This window comes from Canis lupus, chromosome 33, assembly GCF_011100685.1.
Source record: "Canis lupus familiaris isolate Mischka breed German Shepherd chromosome 33, alternate assembly UU_Cfam_GSD_1.0, whole genome shotgun sequence".
Lineage (NCBI taxonomy): Eukaryota > Metazoa > Chordata > Mammalia > Carnivora > Canidae > Canis > Canis lupus.
Window position 1 is genome coordinate 1,941,319 of NC_049254.1, and position 27,253 is coordinate 1,968,571.

At 44.5% G+C, this 27,253-nt stretch overlaps 2 protein-coding genes across 3 annotated transcripts in view; one reads left to right on the top strand and one right to left on the bottom strand.

Moving 5' to 3' along the window:
* PROS1 (protein S) overlaps positions 1–18,899 on the bottom strand; it is a 64,114-nt gene extending 45,215 nt beyond the window's left edge. The window contains exon 1 of the mRNA XM_038582503.1: positions 18,745–18,899. Coding sequence (XP_038438431.1) covers positions 18,745–18,820 — 76 coding nt within the window. The 5' untranslated portion in view covers positions 18,821–18,899. The remainder of the gene's footprint in view (positions 1–18,744) is intronic.
* Positions 18,900–25,826: 6,927 nt separating this feature from the next.
* ARL13B (ADP ribosylation factor like GTPase 13B) overlaps positions 25,827–27,253 on the top strand; it is a 64,316-nt gene continuing 62,889 nt past the window's right edge. The window contains exon 1 of one of the 2 annotated variants that reach the window (XM_038582506.1): positions 25,827–25,867. Coding sequence is in view for 1 of the 2 variants with exons in the window: in XM_038582504.1 (XP_038438432.1) it covers positions 26,084–26,142 (59 nt within the window). In the remaining variant the exon portion in view is untranslated. Of the gene's footprint in view, positions 26,143–27,253 lie in introns of both variants that reach the window. The other variant, XM_038582504.1, reaches the window with a different exon arrangement.

Sequence of the window (27,253 nt, forward strand, 5' to 3'; positions counted from 1 at the left end):
TTATTGTTTTAGTATGTAAACATAACACTAGTTTTTTTTTTTTTTTTTTCAATTTTTATTTATTTATGATAGTCACAGAGAGAGAGAGAGAGGCAGAGACATAGGCTGAGGGAGAAGCAGGCTCCATGCACCGGGAGCCCGATGTGGGATTCGATCCCGGGTCTCCAGGATCGCGCCCTGGGCCAAAGGCAGGTGCCAAACCGCTGCGCCACCCAGGGATCCCATAACACTAGTTTTTAATGAAAACTTTTAAAAGCAAAAATGAAATCTACAAATAATTTTTTAATACTGATTTTTTAAAAAGATTTTATTTACTTATGAGAGACAGAGAGAAAGAGAAAAGACAGAGACACAGGCAGAGACCCAGGCAGAGGGAGAAGCAGGCTCCATGCGGGGAGCCCGACATGGGACTCGACCCCGGGTCTCCAGGATCACGCCCTGGGCCAAAGGCGGCGCTAAACCGCTGAGCCACCCGGGCTCCCCTTTAATACTGATTTTAACCACAATAGTTCTTTCATTAAGATGAGCAAGTAAACAGATAAATTTGTTTTTCTCTTTTTTATCTTGTCACCTGGTGAATAACGAATATACAAAAGATGACAATAGAAGGAAGAAAAAGAAAGGCAGCAGAAGGACTAATTAGTCAACAGTCACCATACTTATCATCTGTTGAATAACTGAACACCTTTCAAGAGTGAAGTAAGTAATGTTACTTTAATGCTCCTACTTGGCCTCTATTATTTCACAGAAGATGAGACTCACTTCAAGAGCGTGCAAGACGGCTGCCCCAAGTTATAATAAACAGCAAAATTAGGGCTTAGATCCCAATGTTCAGACCTGCGACTACCCATTAAATCCGCTGCGTCTCAGAAAACAGGCAGAGGTTTCATTTTCTCCACTGATTAGAGGAATAATCAAAAGGAAAATTGTTCCACCTCTGCCCTAAAGGATAACAATGTTAACCATAAAAAACTAGTCTAAATTTGAATGCTTACGTTTTATTTCCCCTAGTTTCAAACAAATAGTAGTGTTTGAAACTGGCATGGTACTTAATGACTTTCCATGTGTATATGACGTCATTTGATCATCCCATCAGCAACGCCATCCTCCAGAGGACACAGTTCTCATCCCCACGGGCTTTGAGTTGCGCGAGGGAAAGAGGCTGAAGGAGGGGACGCGGCCGAGGCCCGGGCTGGGCGGCGCCAGCGGGACCGGGGGGAACTGGGGAGGCCAACAGCCGCCCTGGCTTGTGGTCCGCTCACGTATAAATGGGGAAATCGCCTACTTAGAACAGGTGTGGGGAGTATTAAAGGAGACGATGCGAAAACGGCGCGTCCACGCGTGCAGCCGCGACCATCACGGAAAATAGCGAAGCGGCCGAGAGGCTGGTGCAGGGCGGCGCCGGGCTCCGGGCTTCGGGCTCCGGGCTCAGGCTCCAGGCTCCAGGTTCCAGGCTCCGGGCTTCCGGCTCAGGCTTCAGGCTCCGGGCTCCAGGCTCCAGGCTCCGGGCTCCGGGCTCAGGCTCCGGGCTCCGGGCTCCGGGCTCCGGGCTCAGGCTCCGGGCTCCGGGCTCCGGGCTCCGGGCTCCGGGCTCAGGCTCCAGATTCAGGCTCCAGGCTCAGGCTCCAGGCTCCGGCCTCTGCGCGGGGCACGAGCTCCAGGCCTGCAGAACACCCTCGCTGTCCTCAGAAAATAAGCCCACCGACTTAGAAGCGTGCTTTCAGAGGAGCCTACTACTCCTGGTCAAAAAGAATATTTAAACCTGACAGCACAGACCCAGATTAAGAACTACAGAGCCGGAGGATGACCAAACTGTGTGGGTCAGGGTGCTTCTACGCAGCCGGCCTCCAAAACGTGTCTTCCTTTTGCATCACTGTCCCTCGTGACTTCTCTCACGTCTCTGTATTAAGAAGTGTTCAAAGTCCTTGTTAGAACCCAACCGAGTATGTTGCTCGAAAAGTATTCCCTTCGGATTCAAATTTGTAGGTTATAATGATTAGTTCTAAGTCTTTCAGGTTAGAAGAATGACTGAATTATCTACATTTTTAACTTCTCTAATTCCTCCCTCTTCAAAACAGTGACCGTAGCAGGTTGAACAATTATGTCTATAACACAATTGTTGTTCAAACCTTAACAGGAATTCTTTTTTGAAATTGTCTTAACAGCCTCCATATCTTTTCTGCAGGGGCAAATCTTTGTTTTCTGAGCATAAAATCTGATTCTCTTATCCTCAAAAAAGGAACTTACTGTTATTGGTACTTGATAAAAGGCACCTGTAATAAAGACAGTGGGGTTAGCACTGCGTCTGGTCAGAGGAGAACTTCCCAGTGTTCAGTTGGGTCAGTCCCACCCCACGAGGGAGGTAGTTTCCTGAGCCCCCTCTCCCAACTTAAGTGTTCACACTTGCTATCCACTGTTCAGGGGGTGGTTAGGACCACTGATCTTGGGCAGGTTGCCCAAAACTGATGAGTGAGGTGAAGGTGACGTTGCCAATGAAAGAGATCTAATGGACGGCCCATCCCTCAAACCTTTTCCATTCTGCTCTCTTGTTCTTTGCCAAGATGGTTCTCACATTCCTCCTTCCAAAGCTCATCTCTTTTTCAGTTATGCTTTCTGACTCTCCTTTCCCCAGGCCCTACTTGTCTGGCATCCCAAGAATGAAGAACTACCCCTAAAAAAAATGTGTCTGAGAAGAAAATCTCTGGCTAGCATTTGGGTTGGCAGTGTTTGAATCTTTGTTTCTGCTTCCGTGTGGGACGAAGCAGGGGAAAATTGTTTTCAATGTACAAATAGAACAACTAGATAATACTCTGAGACGTAACTGCTTCACGTGTGTCAACTGTTGAAATGGCATGTTTTCTTTAGTCAAAGCCTGAGAAAAATAGAACTGCACATAATATAGAAAAAAACATTGATTAATAGTGATGGGAAAACATGTGTCCAGATATTACCAATTTTGTTTAAAATAATCACATAGTAATCAAATGTGAAATCTTTCTTTTTTTTTTTCTATAAAGATTTCAGCCATGGAAGATTTCTGAGGAGGGATATTTAAAAATGTGAAGATTGTAAGGACTATGAAAACCAAAAGATAGATTTTTATTTTTATTTTTTTAGGATTTTATTTATTTATTTGAGAGAGAGACAGTGCAAGCACACAAACAGGGGGAAAAGGAGAAGCAGGCTTCCTGCTGAGCCAGGAGCCCAGCATGAGGCTCCCCCAGGACCCTGGAATCATGACCTGAGCTGAAGACAGAGGCGTAACCAACTGAGCCACCCAGAAGCCCCCAAAAGATAGATTTTTCATTAGTCATTTGTCAGCCTATATAACCATTACCAATTTTCAAAGAAGCTTGTGTTTGCCTTCAGGAAGAAACGCCATGTCTGGATGCATGCCACACTTCAATCTTTTTTAAGTTAATTTTTTTAAAAAAGAACTATTATACTTGCTTTTCTCTAAAGTTCTTATTTCCCTTTATATTGAAGACTCTGCTGCTGACCAACTGATTCTTCTCATATTATTATGTCAAAGGTTAGAGAAGTGTTTGAAAAAGTATTCTCTAAAGGTGAACTATGCATGGAGGTATGCATTCATTCTTGAAGAGGACCAAGCAATAAATAGGCTGATGAGAAATACGTTAAAAGAGTCAAAAATCGTAAGAGTAGATCTGGATAAGAATTTAAATATGGGAAAGAAAAAGAGGAAATAATCTGTGAGCTGCAGGTTGTACATATCATTGAGTCCTAAAACATTTGCATTAAGAGAGATGAAGGCTGGTGTTCATTTAGATGTAGAAAAGCCATCGGTGCCATTAAAAAAAAAAAAATGTGATTGTCAACCCCCATTGTGGATGAGGAGGGAAACAATGCCTGAACTGTTTGGCCACAACAGGAGTGACATGGACCTCTCCTTACTCCAACACTTAATTACAACTTCAATTTACAGTCTCTAGTCTAGAAAAACAAAGAATAAACCAAACACTCTGCCATTGTTTCCCCAAGGTTAAAACCTTTGATTGTAGCCCTAGACAGAGAAAGTGGCACACGTCAGCTAGTCCTTCCAAAGCGACAAGGACTTCTACCCAGAAGACAGAACAGATAGCTTATTACCACCTCATCCCCCCCCCCAAAACAAAACCCTCAAAATACCCAAAACACAACAGTAATCATTGCTTTGATTTGGTGAGTGATAAATCACAGGGCTTCGCCTGAAGGGACACAGAGTTGGAGGCTGCGGGGTAAGGAGCGGGTCTGGAGGCCTCCTCCCCAGAGAGCCTTGGCCCCGGGGCTCCCCCAGCAGCTCCTCTCTGACGTGCACCAGACTTGCCCGCAGCGGCTCTCCTTGTCTCTCTCCCCTCCTACACACCAGGACACCCGAACACCTTCTGATTTTGACGTCATGGACCAAGAGGTTACGGCACAGGAAAAGTTGTGGATTTGTTCTATTTGACCTATTTGTTAGGATAGCATCAATTAATATTATTAGTTCACTGGCCTGTGTCTGTGTTTATGTTTGGAAAAGCAACAGGCAAACTGTACTTGGACATTCTTAAAGGCAACACTGAAAGAGTTGGCCTAATTCTGCACTATCCTACTTCCTGCAACATCCACCAGATATGAGGCAAGGCTCAGAAAGACTCTAGATACATCTTTTTTGACTCTTAAGATAATTGTTCTTTTAAATGCTGATGTGGAAATGAGATTATTTGGAATACTAGTATAGTATTAAGTAGGTGTTTTTTTTTTTTTTTTCAAGTAGGTGTTTATGACTAAATCCCCAAATTTCTGCCAGACCCTTAGAATTCCTGGTTAACTTTCTAAAAGGCAGTCTTTCTAAAAGGTGCAGTCTAAATAACAATGGAAAAAAAATAATTTATTAAGGGGAGAAAATGATTGGGATAAGGGGTAGGGGAAGAAAGACAACAAAACAAGTAATAAGGAAAGACATATTTAACATACAGAAACTTTGGCCTTCTTTTTTTTTTTTTTTTTTTTTTTGGCCTTCTTAAAGAAAAAAAAAATTGGCCACAAAGTAGAAAAAACTACCTCTCCCCTTCCATAGTTATAGCAAAAAGAAAAAAAAAAAAGTAATTGTGTTCTACTTGACAAGGCATATGGTCTGAATGTTTGCATCCACCTCCCTGAATTTATGTGTTCAAGTGGAAATGCCCAGTGTGGCTGTATTTGGCAAAGGAGCTTCTTAGGAAATAATTAAGGTTAAATGAAGTCATGAGGATGGGGCCCTAATCCTATAGGATTAGTGTCCTTATAAGAGGAGATATTAGCAGCTCTCTCCTTGCAAGCATATAGGCCCTGAGGACAGGCCATGTGAGAACAGTAAAAAAGCAAGGTTTACAAGCCAGGAAGAGAGACCTCACGAGAAACTGAACTGGCCAGAACTTTCATCTTGGATTTTCCAGCCTCCAAGACTATGAGAAAATAAATCTGTCTAAGCCATGTAGTCTGTGATATCCTGTCGCAGCAGTCCAAGCAGACTACTATATAAGGCAAAGGCTAGTGACTATTACCAGCTGCCTTTAAAGACATGGAAAGTGGTGTTTATGGTTAGTGATGTCAGAGAGCAGTTATCTATTCTCTCTCCAAGACTGCATTAAAATGATTTCAGGAGAATTTTATTTTATTTTATTTTATTTTATTTTATTTTATTTTATTTTATTTTATTTTATTTATTTATTTATTTATTTATTTTATTTTTGAAAGAGTTATTTATTTATTTTAGAGAGAAAGTGAGCGAGCATGTGCTGGGGGAGAGGCAGAGGGAGGAGCGAGAGAATTCTCAAGCAGACTCCTCACTGAGTACAAAGCTCCATGTGGGGCTGAATCTCAGGACCCCGAGATCATAACCTGAACAGAAATCAAGAGTTGTGGGATGCCTGGGTGGCTCAGCGGTTGAGCATCTACCTTTGGCTCAGGTCATGATCCTGGGGTCCTGGGATCGAGTTCTGCATCAGGTGCCCGGCAGGGAGCCTGCTTCTCCCTCTGTCCCCCTCGGTGTCCCTCATGAATAAATAAATATTTTTTAAAAAGAAGAAAGAAAGAAGAAAATCAAGAGTTGGTTGTTTAACCTACTGAGCTACCAGGCACCTCGATTGCAGGAGAATTTGAAAAAGGAATAACCCGCAACAGTTGAAAGAATGGGAAGAGTCACTGGCAGATAAGAATTCCAACAAATTCTCCAGAAGCTGGAAAGCTGATGAAGACCTGTTGATAAATATAGGACAGGAAGGCTTGATCTAAAACAAACCCATGGAGTTACAACGGAAGTAAGAGCTCTTCTGCCCTTGAGAAGTCAAGTCTCAGATGATTAGTGGCAGGGGGAGAGAGGTAACTAGAAGCAGAGCATTCGTTTGAAAGTCCAGCAATGACGCAGCACTGGTTTCGCAGCGCACCGCAGTACATTCAGAGGGCGCCTAATAAACATTATCGTATAAGTGAATCAAGTCATGAGCGTATAAAGAGCTACGTGCTAACCCTCCCTTAAAAAACAAAAAAGCCTAACTAGACTGATGTATACAACAGAAGAAACTCACACAAGCCCCCTAAAGCCAACTCAGCACTGTTGCTTAAATACGAAGAGACAACCAAGAATCATCAGAAATATGGAGGAAACAAATTAACGCCTATCAATAGCATGAAAAATAAAACCAATAGGAGAAAAAAAAAAAACAGGTAATTCAAAGAGAACTTTAAAAAACATCTTAAAATCTAATGAATATCTTCCAGGCGCCAGGGTGGCTCACGGTGGCTCAGTGCTTGAGCATCTGCCTCTGGCTCAGGTCATGATCTCAGAGTCCCGCTTGGGGCTCCCTGCATGGAGCCTGCTTCTCCCTCTGCCTGTGTCTCTGCCTCTCTCTCTCTCTCTCTCTCCCTCTGTCTCTGTGTCTCATGAATAAATAAATAAAATCTTTAGAAAAACAAAAAAGCAAACTTCCAGGGAGAAATTTAACATGCATCCAAAACCTTTAGATATTCAGCTAACCTTTCTATTTCTAGGAAAGTAATCTGAGGAAAAGAGAATGGACATTTGTAAAGAAATATGTATGAATATGTGCATTACAATATTATTGATCTAGCAAAACACCAGAAATAATATAAATTTCCAAAGATATGTTTTTGATTAAATATATTATGATGAACATATTATGAAGGAAAATTATAAATCTATTTTAAAGTGTGACAGATTTTATTGATATGAAAGCTAGCATCATATTTTTAGGTGACATATCCAGTTAAAAATAATATTTGATAAAAATAAAAAATAATAATATTTGAAAAAATAGTATTAAAACACTATTCCATTCTTGCTTGTATGTATGTATTTTAATTTCTAAGTATATATATATTCAGACAAAGTTGCTTATAAGAATATAGAGGAAAGCATTATTTTGGCTAACGGGACTACAGATGCATTTTTTTAGTGTGTATCTGTATTCTCAAATTAGGTTATTTTAATCATGGATTTACTTGAATGGTTTAAAAATATTAGGAGTTACTAGAATATAGGGAGTAGTTTAAGCTGAAAAAGATATTCAATAAGGCCAGAATGGAACCCAAGGAAACTTTAATATTTAAGGGAAACTAGAGATCATCAAAACAACAGAAGTAGAATGAATAACATGCCTTATAGAGAGAAAGAAAATTTGAAGAAGCTAATGCTTATAAAAGGAGGTCAATTTCAAAAGATAAGTTTCGGGGGTGGGAGTGAATGGGTGACAGGCACTGGGGGTTATTCTGTATGTTAGTAAATTGAACACCAATAAAAAATAAATTTAAAAAAATAAAAAATTAAAAAAAAAAAGATAAGTTTCAACAGCATCAAATATCGTAAAGAAGTCATTAGTAAGAGGAGCACCTGGGTGGCTCAGTTGGTTAAGTGTCTGACTCTAGATTTCTGCTCAGGTCATGACCTCAAGATCCTATGACTGAACCTCACCTTGGGCTCTGCACTGAGCCTGGAGCCTGCTTCAGATTCTCTCTCCCTCTCCCTCTGCTCCAACCCCTGCTCATGCACATGTGTGCTCTCTCTGTCTCTCTCTCAAAAAAAGAAAAGTTAGAGCAGCCCGGGTGGCTCAGAGGTTTAGCGCCGCCTTCAGCCCAGGGCCTGATCCTGGAGACCCGGGGTCGAGTCCCAGGACGACAGGCTCCCTGCATGGAGCCTGCTTCCCCCTCTGCCTGTGTCTCTGCCTCTCTCTCTCTCTGTCTCTCATGAATAAATAAATAAACATCTTAAATAAATAAATTAAAATGTTTCATTGAAAAAAAAGAAAAGCTATTAATAATTATTACCATTATTTAGGATGAGAGCTACAAGGAGTCGGTTTCACACTAGGATCACTGTTAACATTCTCAATCACCAATACCAGTGGGAGGGTGAGAAGAGAGAAAATAAATCCTGCTTGAAGAAACCACTTCCTCAGGAAGTTCAAGTGAGAGCAGGAAGAGAAAGAGGGGTAGCAACTCTGGGTAGACAGAGTAAAGGTAACATTTTCCTAAAGTTGGGAAAGTCCCTCACAGAACACCTGTGACACACAATGAGAAAATGTCAATATGCCATTTTGAAAGATGGAAACCATCACACAGATGCAAGAAGTTATCATTTTACCATTTTCTGTAAAGATTTAAAAGCCATTGTTCTTGAATGTTTTTAAAGTCCATTCCAAAAACTGAGCAAGAGGACTAAGAAAAGCTATACTAAGAGATTAGAGCCAGTGAGCCAGTTCCTGTTACTTTCCTCACAGTAGAAACACTCAAGAATCTAGATAGATTATCCTTATTATGCTTCCCCTCAAGCCTGGAGGACTCAATTTCCATATTTAGAACAATGTAATATAAATAAAACTCTTAAATGAAGTGGCATTTTCATACTAACGTCAATAACACAAGTTACTATATTTATTAAAAGTAAAAAGGTAAGCAAGGAATAAAAAGCATCACAACTCTACTTTCTAAAGACACTATTAAAGGGCTACCCATTTTCTTCCAGTCTTTTGTGTGCAGTATTTTTTTGTCTAAAATCACTCAATCCTTGCCCATCCCCCCAAGTTATTATAATTAGTTACTTATATGTCTTTCCCAGATTCGTGCAAAATAAAATAGGAATATTTAGGTAAAAAAGGATTTACATCACCCAAAAGAAAGAGTCAAGACTCTGTTTTTGCATCACCAAGGTGAGTTTTTTTTCTTTTAGCATTAACAAAACATTACCCTCAATCAAAGCTTAACAATTTAAAGATAATTTGAGTTTTGCTACTGTCACATATCATTTTGCCTTTTTTTAAGTTTATTGACTGGTGTCCTAAAACCTCAATCTCACACCTGATAAAAATTCCAACACCTCTCAAGATGTCACATCCTTTTGGAGCTGAGGTTCTTATGGGCACTATTGGCTTTGTTTGTTAGTTTTCACTAAACTCTTCATCTCTGCTATATCTTATGGAACTATTCTCTTCTCTTTGTTCTTAATCCAGTTAAATGTGGAAATCAATCTCTGCTGAAGAAACCTGGGGGGGTGGGGGTAGGTGACGGGGGAAGGTACAAAGGGCTATGGTTGACATCAAAGCAACTTTTGCAATTTAACGTTGAGTCTTAAGAAAAGCCAGTTCCTAAAGGTCCTCTGTCCACCTCACATGTAATAATTTCCTCCTGGATGGGGTGCCTGGTGAATCAGTCAGTTAAGCACCCTACTCTTCATTTCGGCTCAGGTCATGATCTCAGGGTTGGGAGATTGAGCCCCATGTAGGGCTCTCTGCTGGGTGTAGAGCCTGCTTAAGACTCCCCCCCCCTTCTACTCCTCTCCCACTGTCCTTCTCCCCCTGCTTGTGCGTGCACGCTCTCTCTCTCTCTCTCTCTCTCTCTCCCTCTCTCCCTCTCAAAAAAAAAAAAATCTTACTGGAGACATTCCTAGAAGCTGCATTGTCTTGCCATATGGATCAGCTTCTTTTCTCTCTTCTCTGACAACCTCTCCCCCTCTCTCTCCCTTGTTGCCTCCCACTGCCACCCCTGCAATTTCCATTCACTTCCTATGCAGAACCACTTATCCACCTTTTCTCCTAGCTCCTTAGACACCAGCATGATTCAGATTTTAACGTGCATAGGAATTACCTGGGGTCTTCTTAAAATGAATATTCTGAATCAGTAGATCTGGTGTGGGCCAGAGATGCTTCATTTCTAACAAGCTCCCAGGTAATAGTGCTGTTACTGGTTCACACACTACTCTTGAACAGCAAAGTTGTAAACCATGTTTTCAGGACTCCACTTTCTAAACCTGAAGTCACTTTTCAAGGTAAAATAGTAGCAGTTGTCAAAAAAGGAATAATTTCAGTATTAATTGTTAACCATATTTTTTTTCACCCTCCTTCATTAACAGCCAATCAATGTCATTACACTATGTCCTCAGCTTAGGTCTGTTGGGCACAGTTAATTATGCCCTCTCTATTTAACAAATAGATAGTTAATATAGCCTCACACTTTGTAATAGATATCACCAAAGGTTAAATGAGCAATACGTGTTTGTGCTTCTCTTAGAGGAAAAAATAGTAATCTTAACCTTAGAGGAGAAATATTTGTAACAGAGACCACGCTGACCAAATATTCCATGTGTGTTCTTGAGTTGGGGCTGTGAGAATTACAAGTGAATTTTGTCCCTTTCGTGCACAAGTACACCTCCTCCACTGATCTCCCCTCTCCTTTCTCTCATTGGAGAGATCAATGCACTTGGAAGAGGATGCTTCAGATGACACCTCGGCTCGGGTGGCCCCTTTGATTTTAGCTTTGCGAGACCCTGAGCAGTTCCCTGGACCTGTGCCTGGACTCCGAGTTAATAAATTGTATCATTTTAAGATGCAAAGTTTGTGATAATTGGTTATACAACAATAAAAAACTTAATACCAAAAGGCATATATAATTTTGAATCAGGCTGAACGTTTGGCTATTGTTGCTTTCATTCCTTGTGCTAGGATCACCACTTCCAGTTCTAACAGTTGGCTTGGTTGGCTAATGCCATCCTGGGCAAAACCTTGGCACACACTAAATAGCAATGAAAAGCCAGATGTCCCTTGGCATAATATCAAAGAAAGAATTCACAAGGACCAGGAGCTAGGTTCTGGCTTGAATCCTTCACATAGTTCCCACCTATTCACTCTCTCACTTACCCATCCCGCTCCCCAGTATGAAGTAAAAGAATATTATTTCCATGATTATCATAGAAATCAATTGTTAAGGAAATCACTGGGGTTTCTAAAAAGCATTTTACTGGCTGTTCTCCCTAGATTGGAAATGCTGATGGCAGGTGCTGCAATGAAACTGGGCTTCCAGATCTCAGGGGGAATGGGAAGAACACGGGCGGCTGAGCTTAGGTGGCAGCCCATATTCACGTGGATCAAAGTCAGGGTGAGTGTAGTGGTCAAATCTTGGAGAAAGAATTGATGAAAATCTCCCTCGAATGAAATGGGAAAATTCTTCACTGAATTTTTTTTTAATCCAAAAACATTGCAAACAGAGGTTGTACTTCAGTCACAATACAAAGAAATCACCACCTCTCCTCAATTACCAATCTTGAATCGGCTAGTGGATCCAGAACTTCTTGAATGAAGGAGAGGAGAGGTGCTTGTGAAGAAGCATCCTGTACACAGTGAACTTTCCCTCTTGTTTTCTCCCACGCAAATTAACTGTGCTGAGTAACTACACCAAGGGAAGAGATTCCAAAAACCTTTAGTGATTATTAGATATTGGCCTTTAGGGAAGCAAAACACCTAAAATCTAAGGTTTGCTGGTTAGAACCGAGGCCTGTGGGGGTCAGTTGATTAAGGGAATTGTGTCCTAAAACGATCTAAATATCGATCCAATAGAACTCAAACTCCAAACTGTGACTCATTCTGCAGGTGTGACCTATTTTCAGCAACAATTTGGTCATGCAGAGTATTCCTGCCCAAGTGAGAGACAAGTTTTCATACAGCTGGGTGTTCAACACTGAGATGGAAGGATGCATATTGGCAGATCCCTTATTGTTGAAGCATATTCCATTTTTAGGTACTCTACTCTGGTCTGTTTATCATACAAGTCCAAAAGCTGCCAGACACAGATGGAAACAGGAATAAGAAACTGATCTCTAGCTCATTCAAAGTCGGACTCAAGCAGTCAGTGACCCATCAGATCCAACTGTGTCAAGTCGTCCGTAGGACAGTGGGGTACTCTGGTACTATCCAGGGTATCAAAGCAAGTCCCCAAACAAGAATTTCAGTAGAGGTGCTTATGATTTGAGAGCAAGTCACATTTCCTTCTGCAAATAATTAGTCTCCCTTTGAGATACTGCTCCTGGAATCCTTTTGGACTTTAGTGAAGTCTGCAAATCTGACCACAGGATACCTGGTGACCAGCTGATCTAAACAGCTCATTGTGAACTGGATGCTACCTCTTCCATCCAGCCAGAAACTTAGTTGTGACAGTAGGTCCCCTGTGACACATCCCAGTGGTATGCGTAGGATGGGACTAAAGGCACAACTAAGTGGCCTGGGCTGGCTGTTCGCTCTCCTGACGTGAAGTCCTCCCTCAAGCTCCCCTTACAGTGTCATGAGGAAAAGCCTATGACCAACCTCCTGAGGATGAAAATCAACTAACTGAAGACAAAAATCTCTAGTTTACAGACACTTTGTTGTCACATACCAATGCAAGCCAGAGGCAGATCTGCTATGAAACCACAGCCTGCAACGAACAAACAAACTACAGCCTCTCTCAAGGGTGATCCCAAGCAGAAGCAGAATTTTTGGAGAAGAAATAACCTCACTCTGGGCAGACATACATGTAGTATTTTTCATTGTCCATTTTGCTCAGAATGAGATCAGGACCTACTCTGCTTCCTGAGTGGTTGTAAATGGTCTGGCTAGCTGTTCAGAGACGATAAAGAGCTAGATATCAGGTCTAGAGACAAGGACAGTTGGCAAGAATGGTCCAGAGCTGAGACTCTTTGTGTTCCAGGTGAATTCTCACAAGAGAGCCCCACACCAGAGAAGTTCTTAATGACAAGAGGGGATAGAATGGTTCACTTAAGGATTGCCAGTTGTGTTTCTTCTCAAGGCAATCTAGAGCCAGGGTCACAAAGTCAGAAATGCACACGTGTCCCATAGGAACCATAAACAAGGGACGAGGATGTGGTGAAAGACGGCAGAGGATGGCTGGAACTGCAGCAACCTAGAGAGAGTATACTCTATCTTCAAAAAGCAGCTTTGAATCTGCCATGTTGGGATGTGCATGCAGTGTCGCCAGGACGTCCTTCAGTTCTTCAAGAGAAGTCACAAAGCAAAATTTTTGGATGAAATTTCCTGATTTTTAAGACGCCATGAGGGCCAAACACCCAAGTCTCTGGATACATTTGGTGCGAAAACTATCACTTGGTGTGTCACTTGGTCTACCATCGCTAGGTAGAAACAAAACAAAACAAAAACAAAACAAACAGCCACAGTGGCAAGGACGCAGACTACATATTGACTCAACTATACAGACTTTTCTTCACAAGGCTCTCACTCCTGAAAAACACCACATTTGCCAGCGTAACTGCCATTTCTTCTGCTGCTAGACATTGAACATATTACAAAACCCACCAGATCTTGGTGGATGATTGATTAGTTAGGGCTCTTTTATCATCCAGGAGGTGTACACTGTACTCAAAGACAGATATTCACTCGATATTTGGATGCAATTTTTTCTATTGGCATCACTATTGGTAGACTTATTTAATGCTTTATGCTAAGCCCCACAACTTTTTCTCTAACTAAGGAATTGACTCCACAGTAAAGGAAATAAGTCAATGGGATGACTATTATGGTTTTCATGGGTCTTAATATGTACCCTCAAGCCTAAAAGGAGGCTAGCCTTATATGACAACAGATAGATCAATTATCGAAGGCTCTCATACTGCCTTTTTGGACACAATGTTCTCTTCCAAAACGTGGTTTTAAAACTTTGGGATCCCAGTTTTGGGGGTTCCTTACTGAGTCAGTAGAACATATAGCTTTTGATCTCAGAGTTGTGAGTTTGAGCTCCACATTGGGCGTAGAGCTTACTTAAAAAAATGTAGTGTGTTTTTTATACCGTCTACAGTGCTTTTTTCTCCTAAAGCTAAAATACCCAGGTCAGAAATAAAAGTAGAAAAGGAAGAAGTACTTGTCATGATATGATGTTTAGTGATTGTTATGGATTGAATGGTATCCACTATGAAGATGGTAATGTCCTTAATCCCCCAGTACTTGCGAATGTGATCTTATTTGGAAAAAGAAGCTTGCAGATGATCAAGTTAAACAAGGTCATAAGCATGAGCTCTAATCCAATATGACTGATGTCTTTATCAAAAGGGGAAATTTGGAATACAGACTCTCATGTACAGAGAGAAGATGATGTGATGACATAGGGAAAATGCCTTCTACAAGCCAGGAAATGTCTGAGGCTATCAGAAGCTAGGAGAAAAGCGTGAAACAGATTCTCCTTCACAGCTCCCAGAAGGAATCAATCCTGCTGACACCTTAATCTCAGACTTCTAGTTTCCAGAACTATGAGACAATAAATTCTGTTGTTTAAGCCACCCACCTGTACTTTGTTACAGCAGCATAAGAAACTAATTCAACGACCTATTCTCATGTTTTTGTTTTTGTGTTTTTGCTTTTTTTCCTTGCAATTGTCTTTTGCTCATCTAGAAATTGGTAAATCAAGAAGAAATGCATTCACTATGGGACCCAATATATTTTCCACTGAATTAGAAGCTGAGACTGCTAGTTCTTTATTCCTGTTGAAATATTTTAAAAGATTACGCTTGTATGACAATAATCAATGCAAACTAGTGTTGTTGCCATGTATAAATCAAGTCTAGAAAGACTGTTGCTCCTTCAAGATGACTATTGTATACAATAGAAATTGTGGAAGAAGAGATGGATACAATATCCACAGATGGGAACAGGCTCAGATCCTTCCTGACCAAGAGTGTAGTTCATCTCAGAGATAAGACAACAAAATTAAACATAAGGCAACTGTGTGAAAGCAAAAGACATGTGAGTTGGGGAGTGAAGGAGGAGGTCATAAACACCAGCTCCTGCTCAAAAGGAAGACAGGTCACCCTAAAGTACTTGTATTCTTTTGCTTGTCTTTCTAGTATTATTAGTCTTTGGATTTCATCCATAAAGCAGAGCAGAGCACATTGACATGGGATTATGAGAGAAGGAGAGGAAGTAGGAACATCAGCCAGTGACAGTAAACTAAGAAATGGTAGCCTTGAGCCTTCCTCTTTGGGTGTGGTGACTAGAATCTATTAAGGAGAAGGTCCTTTCTACTGTACGTTAGTTGTTTGCCTTATATTAAAAATAAACACATTATACTTGAAATATCTCCAAATGGTGTTTATGGAGAGGGCATGTGTATATGTTGTCCAGCCAATCATTACAACGCATAGACTTCTCTTATTTCTGCTTCCTTCGCAGCTTCCATTCCTTTGTGGGGGCTGTCAGTCACAGGACTCCAGGGATACGTTAAACCAAAACAATCAATTCCTCTCTTATGGGAATTTCAATCATGGGCAGGTCCACCCAGGACTGGAAGGTAGTTAGAACCCAGTCATCTGATGGCAGCTCCTAACACAGCGAGCACATGAGTACCCACTATACAGATCACCAAGATGCCTAAGTCCCTGTCATCCACTGGCCTAGTTATTCAGCATGCCATTCAGTAGTCTTCCAACAAATCTACTCAGCTTCCTTCCTTCCTTCCTCCCTTCCTCCCTCCCTCCCTTCCTTCTTTCTTTCATTATTATTGCTTGTGGCTAAAGAATTTGATATATGTATCATCAGGCTTCTTATTTCTTTTATTGTAATATGTTGAAAGTTTAAATATAGATCATTTAGCTATAAAGAGGATACTGAACTTGGTGGATAGAAAAGGTCTATTATGAAGCATTACAACGTATCCTGGCATAGAATTGATGGTAAGAGAATATGGCACAAGGTATCATTGCTGCACCAGAAATTGTCTCTAACTCTTCCTAATCTTAATAAAATCTCTCCATCAGTGCAACATTTTGAACTCTAAAATAAAGGGCATTTTAAAAAGACAGGTAGATAAATGATGAAAGGAATAATTAGAGAGAAAGAAGGAAATTAAGAAGAGAAAGTAAATATGAGTCAGTAATGTCAAGAGTAGACTGCATTCACCTAGAAATGGAAGTCAAGATGGGATCAAACTAGCACAGCCTGAGTTTCTCCTATTTCTCTTCATCGCAGTCCTTAGTGGCAGGTGATGGAATATGTAGACAGTATATATTTTAAATCTATCTCTCTCCCCCTTTCTGTCTGTCTCTCATATTTATTAAAATATAAGACATTATAAAAATATCTTTCGCATATGTAAATGTCTTCAAAGTCAGTTAACCTCTCTGACCAATTCATTACTGTTAAAATGAAGTTAAACTGGATAGTTTAAAACTATCAAAACTAAAACTGTGATTTGTAAATCTTTTTCTTTAAATAGCAAATACATTTCTATTGACTATCCAATGAATTATAGGTCAAATATTTAGAATGCTAATTCTATCTCAAATGTAAAACCTTAGGGAGTAAAAACATTCCATCTGTATCTCTGTTTCCCCATCAGTTAACCAGAGATGATATTTTTTTAAGATCTTATTTATTTATTCATGAGAGACACAGAGAGAGAAAGGCAGAGACCAAGGCAGAGGGAGAAGCAGGCTCCCTGTGGGGAGCCAGATCCGGGACTCGATCTCAGGACCCGGGGTCACGCCCTGAGCCGAGGGTGGATGCTCAACCACTGAGCCACCCAGGCATCCCCAGAGAAGATTTTTAATACAATTAAACTACTCATACTCTTAAAAATAAAGTCAATATAGGGCCAAGTATTCTTTATGTCATATATTTATACTATTATTTCCTCTCCTCTATCAGTGTTTATATGTAACAAGTGTATTTCTTCATATATATGGTTTCATTACATTACATCTAATACGCACAGGCATATACATCATTTCAACTCCATCTAGATTCAGTAAAAATGTAACAATTCTATGAAAAGAAGAGGTTTAGCACATTCCCGTGATGAGAAGTAGTGAATGTGGAAGGCTACTTCTGCCTCTTTCGGTTGCCGGGCAAACATCTGATTGTTCTAATGAACCATATAAATGATGAATTTGTGCACGTGGTCCACATACAGGCTTCATGGTAATGGTTTGAACAGCAATGCAGCTATTAAAGCTCTTTAATATCAGATCAGCAAATGATGTTTTGACGTTGAAGTTAGAATTTTAAAACACCTCCTTCATCCTGATCAGTAACTAATTCAAACTAGCGAAATATTAGTAAATTCCTACTCAATTCTCCTAAAATTACCATCTCTGAAAAGTTTCCACAGGCGCTTTAGTAGGCAGCCTAAAAGTTTTTGCAATTCAAAGTTTATCTCTCCCATGCCATTTCCTGAAAATAAAACGTAGCACAAGTAAGCAGTTTAAATCAATAACCGTGCCTAAGCTTTGGAAACAAATTAACTGGCAATCAAAATGTACTAAAATGCCGTGAGAGCCCTTGTACACTCTTCACCGAAAACTCAGTATCCTGCCTTGAATCCACCTATGGGAACATAAAGAACTGGCAATACAATGATAAAATACAGAGAATTCGTGCCACGACCTCAGAGCTGTGACAGTGTCAGAAATACTTAGTACAAAATGACCTGAGAAGCACACCGGTTAGCAGTCCTTCTGATTTCAAGGTCAGAAAACGACATCTGCCTCCCGCTATGCAAACCAGCAGGGATCCTAAAACAATTGCTTTGTCAATGTTGAGATAAGCGCACTCGGCTCAAAGTCCAGAAATTGCAAAAGGGAGGCAAACTGCAGCCAGGGGTGCGGGGGGGGGGGGGGGGGGGGCGGTGGGCGGCCGCCAGCTCGGGGACACGCAGTGGCCCTCCGCCCCCGCCGCCCCCGGGGAGCGAGCGCCCGGCCGGCCCCCGGGGACTGCGGAGGATGGGCCGGGCCAGCGGCGGCGCCACCGCGCAGCGAGAGCGGCCCCGGGCCTGGAGCCAAGCGGCCAGCAGCTCCTGCCCCCGCCGCTCCTGCCCCTGCAGCTCCTGAAGCTCCTGCCCCCGCCGCTCCTGCCCCTGCAGCTCCTGCCGCTCCTGCCCCTGCCGCTCCTGCCCCCGCAGCTCCTGCAGCTCCTGCCCCTGCCGCTCCTGCCCCTGCCGCTCCTGCAGTTCCTGCCCCTGCCGCTCCTGCCCCTGCCGCTCCTGCCCCTGCAGCTCCTGCAGCTCCTGCCCCTGCCGCTCCTGCCCCTGCAGCTCCTGCAGCTCCTGCCCGGGCCGCTCCCGCCCCTGCAGCTCCTGCAGCTCCTGCCCCTGCCGCTCCTGCAGCTCCTGCCCCTGCCGCTCCTGCCCCTGCCGCTCCTGCCGCTCCTGCCCCTGCCGCTCCTGCAGCTCCTGCCCCTGCCTCTCCTGCCCCTGCAGCTCCTGCCCCTGCAGCTCCTGCCCGGGCCGCTCCCGCCCCTGCAGCTCCTGCAGCTCCTGCCCCGGCCGCTCCTGCCCCGCGCCCCCCGCGCCCCGCACACCGCCCGCAGGCCCGCGGCTGCTGCCCCCGCCCGGGAGGCCGGGGAAACTTTCCGGCGGCTGCAGCCCCCGCGGAATCCTCCGGCGCGGCTGCCGCGCGGTGGGCGCCGGGGACCAGGGACCGCGCGGCGGGCTACTCACAGTTGGCCTCGGAGACCGGGAGCACCAGGACCAGGCACGCCAGCAGCGCCCCGCAGCGCCCAGCCAGGAGCCTCATCGCGGAGCGGACGGCGGGGGGACCGGGGCGGCGGCGGCGGGGACCCGGACGGACGCGGGGACCCGGACGGACGGACGCGGGGACCTGCGAGCCCGGGCGCCGCTCTCCGAGGACTGCGGGGCGGCGGCGCCTGCGAGCCAGCGCTCTGCCCAACAGCGGGCGCCGGGGGCGGGGGGACCGCCCGCTCCCAGCCCCCAGCCCGGGAGGGGAAGTGATAACGAGGACATTTCCAGGAAGCTTTTCGAAGCTGGGGGCAGGGCTCAGGGGGCGTGTCGGAGGCCTGGTAAACACTGTCGGGACATCCTGCGTCCTCGCCCAGGTTCGCTCCGGTCTCCGCGCGGAGCCCTCCCAAGGGTCGGGGACGCGGACGGGGTCGGGGACGCGGACGAGGACCGGGACCGGGGACGCGGATGGGGACGCGGACGGGGACGCGGGCGGGGACGGGGACCGGGACCGGGACGGGGACGGGACCGGGATGGGGACCGGGATGAAGATGGGACAGGGACGCGGACGGGGTCGGGGACGTGGATGGGGATGGGGTCGCGGAGGGGACCGGACTGGGATGGGGACGGGTACGCGGACCGGGACGGGGACGGGCCGGGGACGCGGACGGAGACGGGGACCCGCACCGGGACCCGCACCTCCAGGGAGCTGGGGCGAGAGGGAACTCTGAGGACTCAGGACCGGGGTCCAGGTTCCGAACGAACGATCGTGCAGGAGATGGAGACATTAATCAAGCCTAGAAGCCAGTGACTCCAGGAAGGCCTCAGACGAGAGATAATGGAGCAAATGGGATAGTTGTGATCATCCACATTTTTCTTTCGTTCTTGTATTTATGGTTAAAAAAAAAAAAGAAAACCCAAACCTATGGCCAAAAAAAAAAAAGTTCTGAGAAAAAAAAAATGAGAATGTCTCAAATTCCATCACCTTCGAACAGCTCATGTTTTTTGCGATATGACCTCCACGTGTTGTGTTCAGACATGAACATTTGTAATGTTACGTAATATTTAAGGCTGCATGTGGAGCTAAAACGCCTGATTCAAATCTCAATACTTTTATCATGCACTCATTCTGTAACTTTAAGCAAATTGCTTAACCTCCCTAAGCCTCTGTTGTATCTCCAGGATAATAGTGGGTTTTCATGATGTTCATGTAAGGATTTAAGAGATAACACATGTAAAGCCGTTACTGTGCGTTCAGTAATAGTCCTGAAGGCATCTCTACTGTTATCACGTCTAGAGTTGCTGCCCACATGAGCCTACCGCCTGGTTTCCTTTGTGGGAGTGATAGACCCTCGGGGAGGGTCTCTTCCAGCTCCAGCTGCCTGTGGTTCTGCGACCCAGCTGAATGGAAGTTGATATTAGAGTCACTTTTTCTGATAAGAACACTTGCAAAGGAATTGCTGGATGATTCCCTTTTTGAAATTCTTTTCCTTCTTGCTCTGACTCTACCAAGACAAGCTATTCGCCAGTTTAACCCCAACCCCCAAGTGATTTAATTGTAAATATGATTCTAATCTCTGTAGAATTGTTTGATGTGCTAACAATCATAGCCTTAAACAAAATGACCTTTAAGTACTATATTTAGATTTAATGTAATAATTAAATTTATTTATTTAATACATTAAAATTTATATTTAAATGCACTTAAGCTAGGAGTCTTTCTTCTTTTTTTTTTTTTTTTAAAGATTTTATCTATTTATTCATGAGAGACAGAGACAGAGAGAGAGAGAGAGGCAGAGGAAGAAGCAGGCTCCATGCAGGGGCCTGATGTGGGACTGGATCCTGGGACCCCAGGACTGCAGGACCACATCCTGGGCCGAAGGCAGTCCCTAAACCGCTAAGCCACCCATGGATCCCCAGCTAGGAGTCTTTCAAGTAAAGGCTCAATTTGGGAATCTCCTTATAAATCTCAAAATTTCACAAGGAAAGAGAACTTCCAAAATCACAAATCAATAACATTCATAGCTATCTCCAATATCCCCAATATAAAAAAATATACAAAGTTTGAAGAAGGAAATCTTAGAGAGACATGAGTTACCCAAAAGAAAAATCTTGCTCTCCTGAAGACTTCACTTTAAAGTGATTATCTTTTTAATACCGTAACTGTGCATCACAGCGTCAGTAATTTGTCAGTGATGAAAAATTGTGTATCCTACCTCTACTGTCATGTCAGACTTTGAAAAATCAGTTACTGAGATGTTTAATAATAAAATTTAATAATACATCTTTGGATAAAATTTTCAGGTTTTTAATTTATCTCAGAAGTCTACTCTGTGACGATGTTAACTGGCTTTAGCTCAATAAATTAATGACTGGTCCGTTTCACTTGCCCAAAATTTATTTTCAGTACATTTCTAAACATGTTTGTAAGTTTGCTTATTTTAAAAGGAGTAATTTCCATGGTTTTACTTTGGGAATGTTACTTTGTTAAATGCTTGCAAAATGGATCAGAGCAAGGAAAGATTAGAAACCAAGTTACAGGGATCCCTGGGTGGTGCAGCGGTTTGGCGCCTGCCTTTGGCCCAGGGCGCGATCCTGGAGACCCGGAATCGAGTCCCACGTCGGGCTCCCGGTGCATGGAGCCTGCTTCTCCCTCTGCCTGTGTCTCTGCCTCTATCTGTGTGTGTGTGTGTGTGTGTGTGTGTGTGTGTGTGTGTGTGACTATCATAAATAAATAAAAATTAAAAAAAAAAGAAACCAAGTTACATTTATTCAAGAGAAAAGATGGAGATGCAGAGGATGGTGGGAATGTACAACCACTAGGAAAAATACTTTGGAAGTTCCTCGAGAAATGAGAAATGGAACTATCATACGATTCAAGACTCCCACTACTGGGTATATATCCAAAGGCATCACTATCTGGAAGAGCTATCTGTCCTCCCACATTTTGCAAAGCATTATTCATAGTAGCTGAGATATGCAAACCACTACCTAAGTCTAATCAGTGGATGAATGGATGGGAAAATGTGTGATATACAGATATATAGATAGATAGATAGATATGGTTATCTCACAGTCAGGTATGGCATTTGGGCATTATGCTAAGTGAAATAAGTCCCACAGGTAAAAACAAAAACTGCGAGGAATCACCTATATGTAGAATCTAAAAGAAAAAGAAAAGGCTAATTGGTAGAAACAAAAAATAGAATGGTGGTTGCCAGTAGCTGGGAGTAAGGAAATGGGGAGAAGTTGATAAAGGGTATAAAAACTTTCTATAGTTAAGAGCAAGTTCTGAGGATCTAATGTCCAGCATGGTGACTGTAGTTAATTATATCATATTCTGAAATTTGCTAAGAGAGTAGACCTTAAGAGTGTTCTCAAAAAAAAAAAAAAAAAAAAAAAAAAAGTAGCACTGTGAGGTGATGGAGGTGTTAATTAACTGGATTGTGAGAATCATTTTTACCATGTATACACATACTAAATCATCATATTGGGGATCCCTGGGTGGCGCAGCGGTTTGGCGCCTGCCTTTGGCCCAGGGCGAGATCCTGGAGGCCTGGGATCGAGTCCCACGTCGGGCTCCCGGTGCATGGAGCCTGCTTCTCCCTCTGTCTGTGTCTCTGCCTCTCTCTCTCTCTCTCTCTGTGACTATCATAAATAAATAAAAATTTAAAAAAAATTTAAAAAATGTTGTCAATTATCACTCAGTAAAGCTGGAAAGAGAAATCAAGTAACATTTAGGATACTAAATAATCCCTGGAGGATTAAATAAGAGTCTTAGCTAGAATGATGATAGCAAGATTGTTTTCATTATCCAGAATAAACTAGATTACACTATGGTGAAATAGCCTTGGAATTACAATGTTTAAAGATAAGTGTTTATTTCTTACTCATGGGAATTACACTGTAGGACTTTTTGGGCAGATATCTTCCTCCGGGTGTTGGTTCAGCTTTCCATACTGTTTTGATTTTATAGTATTTCAAAGTTAACACAGTCTCCCTCAATTTCCACTTCACTTACATTTCACTGGACAAAGCAAGTCCCATGACTTCTAGAGGGTGGGAATAACTATCTCCTATGTTTGTAAAAGGAAAAGAAAACTGAAAATACCATGCACTTCCTACGTCTAGCAAACCACTTAATGTATTGGAAAAACTATAGTCAACTTAGTTAATTAACAGACCGACTGTACATTGGCACCTGAAATGTTTGGTATTGTATCATTCTCAGGGGAGACATGAAGTAGAGGTGAGGTTGAGTACATTTTTGGGGTTAAAAAGGAGTGTTGAGTGTAGTTCCAGAAATGCTGAAGGAATATCTGCATGGTGAGTCCCTTCAAGCACAGGAGTAGTAATTGGATTCTCTGAGAGAACACGTTTTTAAAAAGGAAAACACAGAGGGAGGTCAGATCTTGGAGAATACTCATGAGAAGCTGAAGGAGGAATGACTAATGAGATCAGAAGAGAACCAGAATAGTGCGCAATTGTGAAGAGCCAAGGAAGGAAAGAGTTTTAGAAGAGGTAACTGTATTAAATGTATTAAGTGATGAAGAAGAAAATGAGACCTGATTTGGTTATTAGGAAGATATAAGTTATGTTTTAAAAATGTGTTTTGAGGGATCCCTGGGTGGCGCAGCGGTTTGGCGCCTGCCTTTGGCCCAGGGCGTGATCCTGGAGACCCGGGATCGAGTCCCACATCAGGCTCCCGGTGCATGGAGCCTGCTTCTCCCTCTGCCTGTGTCTCTGCCTCTCTCTCTCTCTCTCTCTGTGACTATCATAAAAAAAAAATAAATAAATATTTAAAAAAAAATAAATAAAAATAAAAATGTGTTTTGAGTAGTTCAATGGATGCAGAACCCCAATCACAGTAAATTGATAAAAAGAGTGAACAGAAAAAAAATAGTGCTATAAGGTTTTTGTGGTAAACCACAAGTTTAAAAAGGGATTGTGAAAGTAAAGACTCAGCAGAATAGTACTAATCATTTGATAGCTAAAGAGGAATTGTGGATCTTTCATGCCTTGCCTTCTTAACTCCCTCTCCACCCTGGAAATTGTAGCCAAAGATCTTGGGAAAAAATGGGGAACTATATATTTCACATGTTGGATCAAGAAGAAATAATCAAAAGAACAGGATTTCAGAAAAGTTGAAAAATGATGTTTGTCAAAGTTGCAGGGAAGTGGTTAATCTTGGGAAAGATGAGATAGATGTCTTCAGATATTAGAAAATGAGAAAGGAAACAGATAACAGTGAGAAAAGAAAATTCGTGAAGGTTTAATCTTTCTTCATTAGCACTGTAAAATAGAAGTATTATTGTGCCTGGACAGGATAGTCTGGGCAGAGAAAGCACCCGGCACTGATGGAAGGGCAGATTCAGTTAGGAAAACCAGTAGAGGCCATGAAGCCATGGCAGCTGGAAAGAAATTTGAAGTTATCAAGTCAGGACAAGGAAAACAGTGAACACGATTCCTAGCAATTTGGAGAAAGAAGTAGGAGGAATATATGGAATATATGCCACAGATATTTTTGAGACAGGTGACACCAACTTCAAAATCTGCTATGATTTGTTAGAAACTGCACTTAAGCTTTATTTCTCTCATATCATCTTCTTAGCAACCTGGCAAAATAGGTATTTTCATCCCCATTTTGTAGATGGGATACTTGGGTCCAGAGATGGTGAGCTGTAAGTGATGCATATGAGTTGAATCAGGCTTATATGAACGAGTAAACAACAGAGAATACCTTTAAAACTAAATCTGTTATAGCCCCAAACCATTATTTTCCCCTGGATACACTGGGCGTCCCAGGGCCCTCTCTCCTTTTACCAGCATTTGAGAAAAATGTATTTAAATAGAAATGGATTCCCCAGCTTCAGAAACATCCCGGAGAGCCCCTCCCCCCAGAATCGGGGTGTATCAGACTAGGAGTCTGATTTACCTTCCTAATAAAGACCTGGCTGTGGAGTGCAAAAAAAGAAAAGAAAGAAAAAGAAAGAAAGAGAAAAAAAGAAATGGAATGGAATGGACACATGGGTCCTTACATATCATGTGTGTATTTCTACTCCCTCTCAGGAATGTACTTGTTATTTGTTTTCCAAGAAAGTAAAAAAAAAAAATAATAAAAAGTAAGGCAGATACTACGTATCCCTGTAAATAAAATTAAACATATCACAAAACAGGCATCAGGTAACTCTCCATCTTGCAGAAACCAAACAGCTAATATTATCTAAAAATCCTAGAAAGAATATATATCAAAGGCTAATACTTGGGACGCCTGGGTGGCTCCGTGGTTGAGCGTCCACCTTCGGCCCAGGGCGTGACCCCAGGTCCTGGGATCCAGTCCCCATCGGGGTCCCCGCAGGGAGCCTGCTTCTCCCTCTGCCTCTGTCTCTGCCTCTCTCTCTGTGTGTGCTTCTCATAAATAAATAAAATCTTTTTAAAAAATGTTAATACTTGTTATGTTTGCGTGGTGAATGTGAGATCTTATTTTGTTCATCTTATTCCTCTTTCAGTATTTTTCACATTGTCTACAACGAACACATTATTTCTTTTACAATCATAACCCCCCCCCCCCAGTAAATATCATACGATTCCATTTTACATTTTTGCTGCCAAACAGCAATAAACACGCAGATGAAAACGGCCCTAGTTTTCCTCCTCGTCGCTGGTTTGTAAGGAGCCCAGTGTGCTGTTCGGTGGTTCCGCGCCCGCGTCTGCCGGAATCCCAGAGGATCCCCAGCTCCGCTTCATCAACCAAATCCCAGGAGCCCTGAGATCTCTGGACGCCCGCCGGGGTTAGAGACAGACCAGGACAGCCCCCGGCAGCACACTCTGCACGGGTTTGCACAGAGGCCTTGTCCACGACGGTGGGGCATTTCTCACCTCCTCCGCGGACGCTCCCGTTGCCTAGTAACGAGAACGCCCTCCCCGCCCCGCCTCCGCGGGGGAGAGGCTGGCCCTTCAGCCAATCAGAGGGCCCCGCCGGCGGCCGCCGCGCGGTGATTGGGGGAGTACGTGGGCGGTGCCTGGGGCGGGCCTTCCGCCCTGGGGGACGTCAGCACGTCGACGCGGGGGTTTTCTGTCGGCCGGCTCCGCTCGCCCGGCTGGGGTCCGTGAGTCTGCGCCTCGGGCGGGCTGTGCCGGGTGGGGGGCCGTGCTTCGCTCGCGGGCGGGCGCGGGGACCCCCAGCCTTGACCTCCCTCCCGACGTCTCGGCCTCAGAGGTGCGGCGGAGCGGCTGCGGCCCCCCGGGGACTCGGCCCGGGGCAACCACGGCCCTCGCCGCTCGGGGCTCGCATGGGAGGCGGCGGGAGGTGCGGCCGGGCATGTTCAGGCTGATGGCCAGTTGCTGCAGCTGGTTCAAGCGCTGGCGGGAGCCCGTCAGGTAGGCGGGGCCGGGACGGGGGCGCCGGGGGGCCCTTCTGAGGGACGGGGTGGGGGACGGGACGGTGGCGCGGGGGGAGCCCGTCAGAGGGACGGGGTGGGGGACGGGACGGTGGCGCGGGGGAGCCCGTCGGGGGGACGGGGTTGGGGACTGGACGGCGGCGCGGGGGAGCCCGTCAGGTAGGCGGGACCGGGACGGGGGCGCCGGGGGGCCCTTCTGAGGGACGGGGTGGGGGACGGGACGGTGGCGCGGGGGGAGCCCATCGGAGGGACGGGGTGGGGGACGGGACAGTGGCGCGGGGGGAGCCCGTCAGAGGGACGGGGTGGGGGACGGGACGGTGGCGCGGGGGAGCCCGTCGGGGGGACGGGGTTGGGGACTGGACGGCGGCGCGGGGGAGCCCGTCAGGTAGGCGGGACCGGGACGGGGGCGCCGGGGGGCCCTTCTGAGGGACGGGGTGGGGGACGGGACGGTGGCGCGGGGGGAGCCCGTCGGGGGGACGGGGTTGGGGACGGGACGGCGGCGCGGGGGAGCCCGTCAGGTAGGCGGGGCCGGGACGGGGGCGCCGGGGGGCCCTTCGGAGGGACGGGGTGGGGGACGGGACGGTGGCGCGGGGGAGCCCATTGGAGGGACGGGGTGGGGGACGGGACAGTGGCGCGGGGGGAGCCCGTCGGAGGGGGTCGGGGTCGGGACGGCGGCGCGGGGGGAGCCCGTCGGAGGGACCGGGTTGGGAACTGGACGGCGGCGTGGGGGGAGCCTGTCGGGGGGCAGGGTGGGGGACTGCGCTACAGGTATTAAGATTCAGCACCTGCTACTCGGTATTCATCCATTTAGGTGAATACTAGGTGGCAGGCACTGCGCTAGGCAGGAGTCAACGAAAATGATGCTTAACACAAAGAAGCCTTAAGTTTGTTACTCCTTATGAATAATGTTGACTTTTTAATAGTTCTACTTTGGAATTAGGCCAAGGGCAAATTGTAACACAGTTTTGTTTTTCTTGTGGTGGGACAGAGGTGAGGCTGGGCAGAGCAATACCTCAGAGGTGATGTATCTTTCTCAGTAGGTCATCTCAAGGGGTGTGAGAGCTTGAGAGGCCCATTATCCTGGTGTTAAC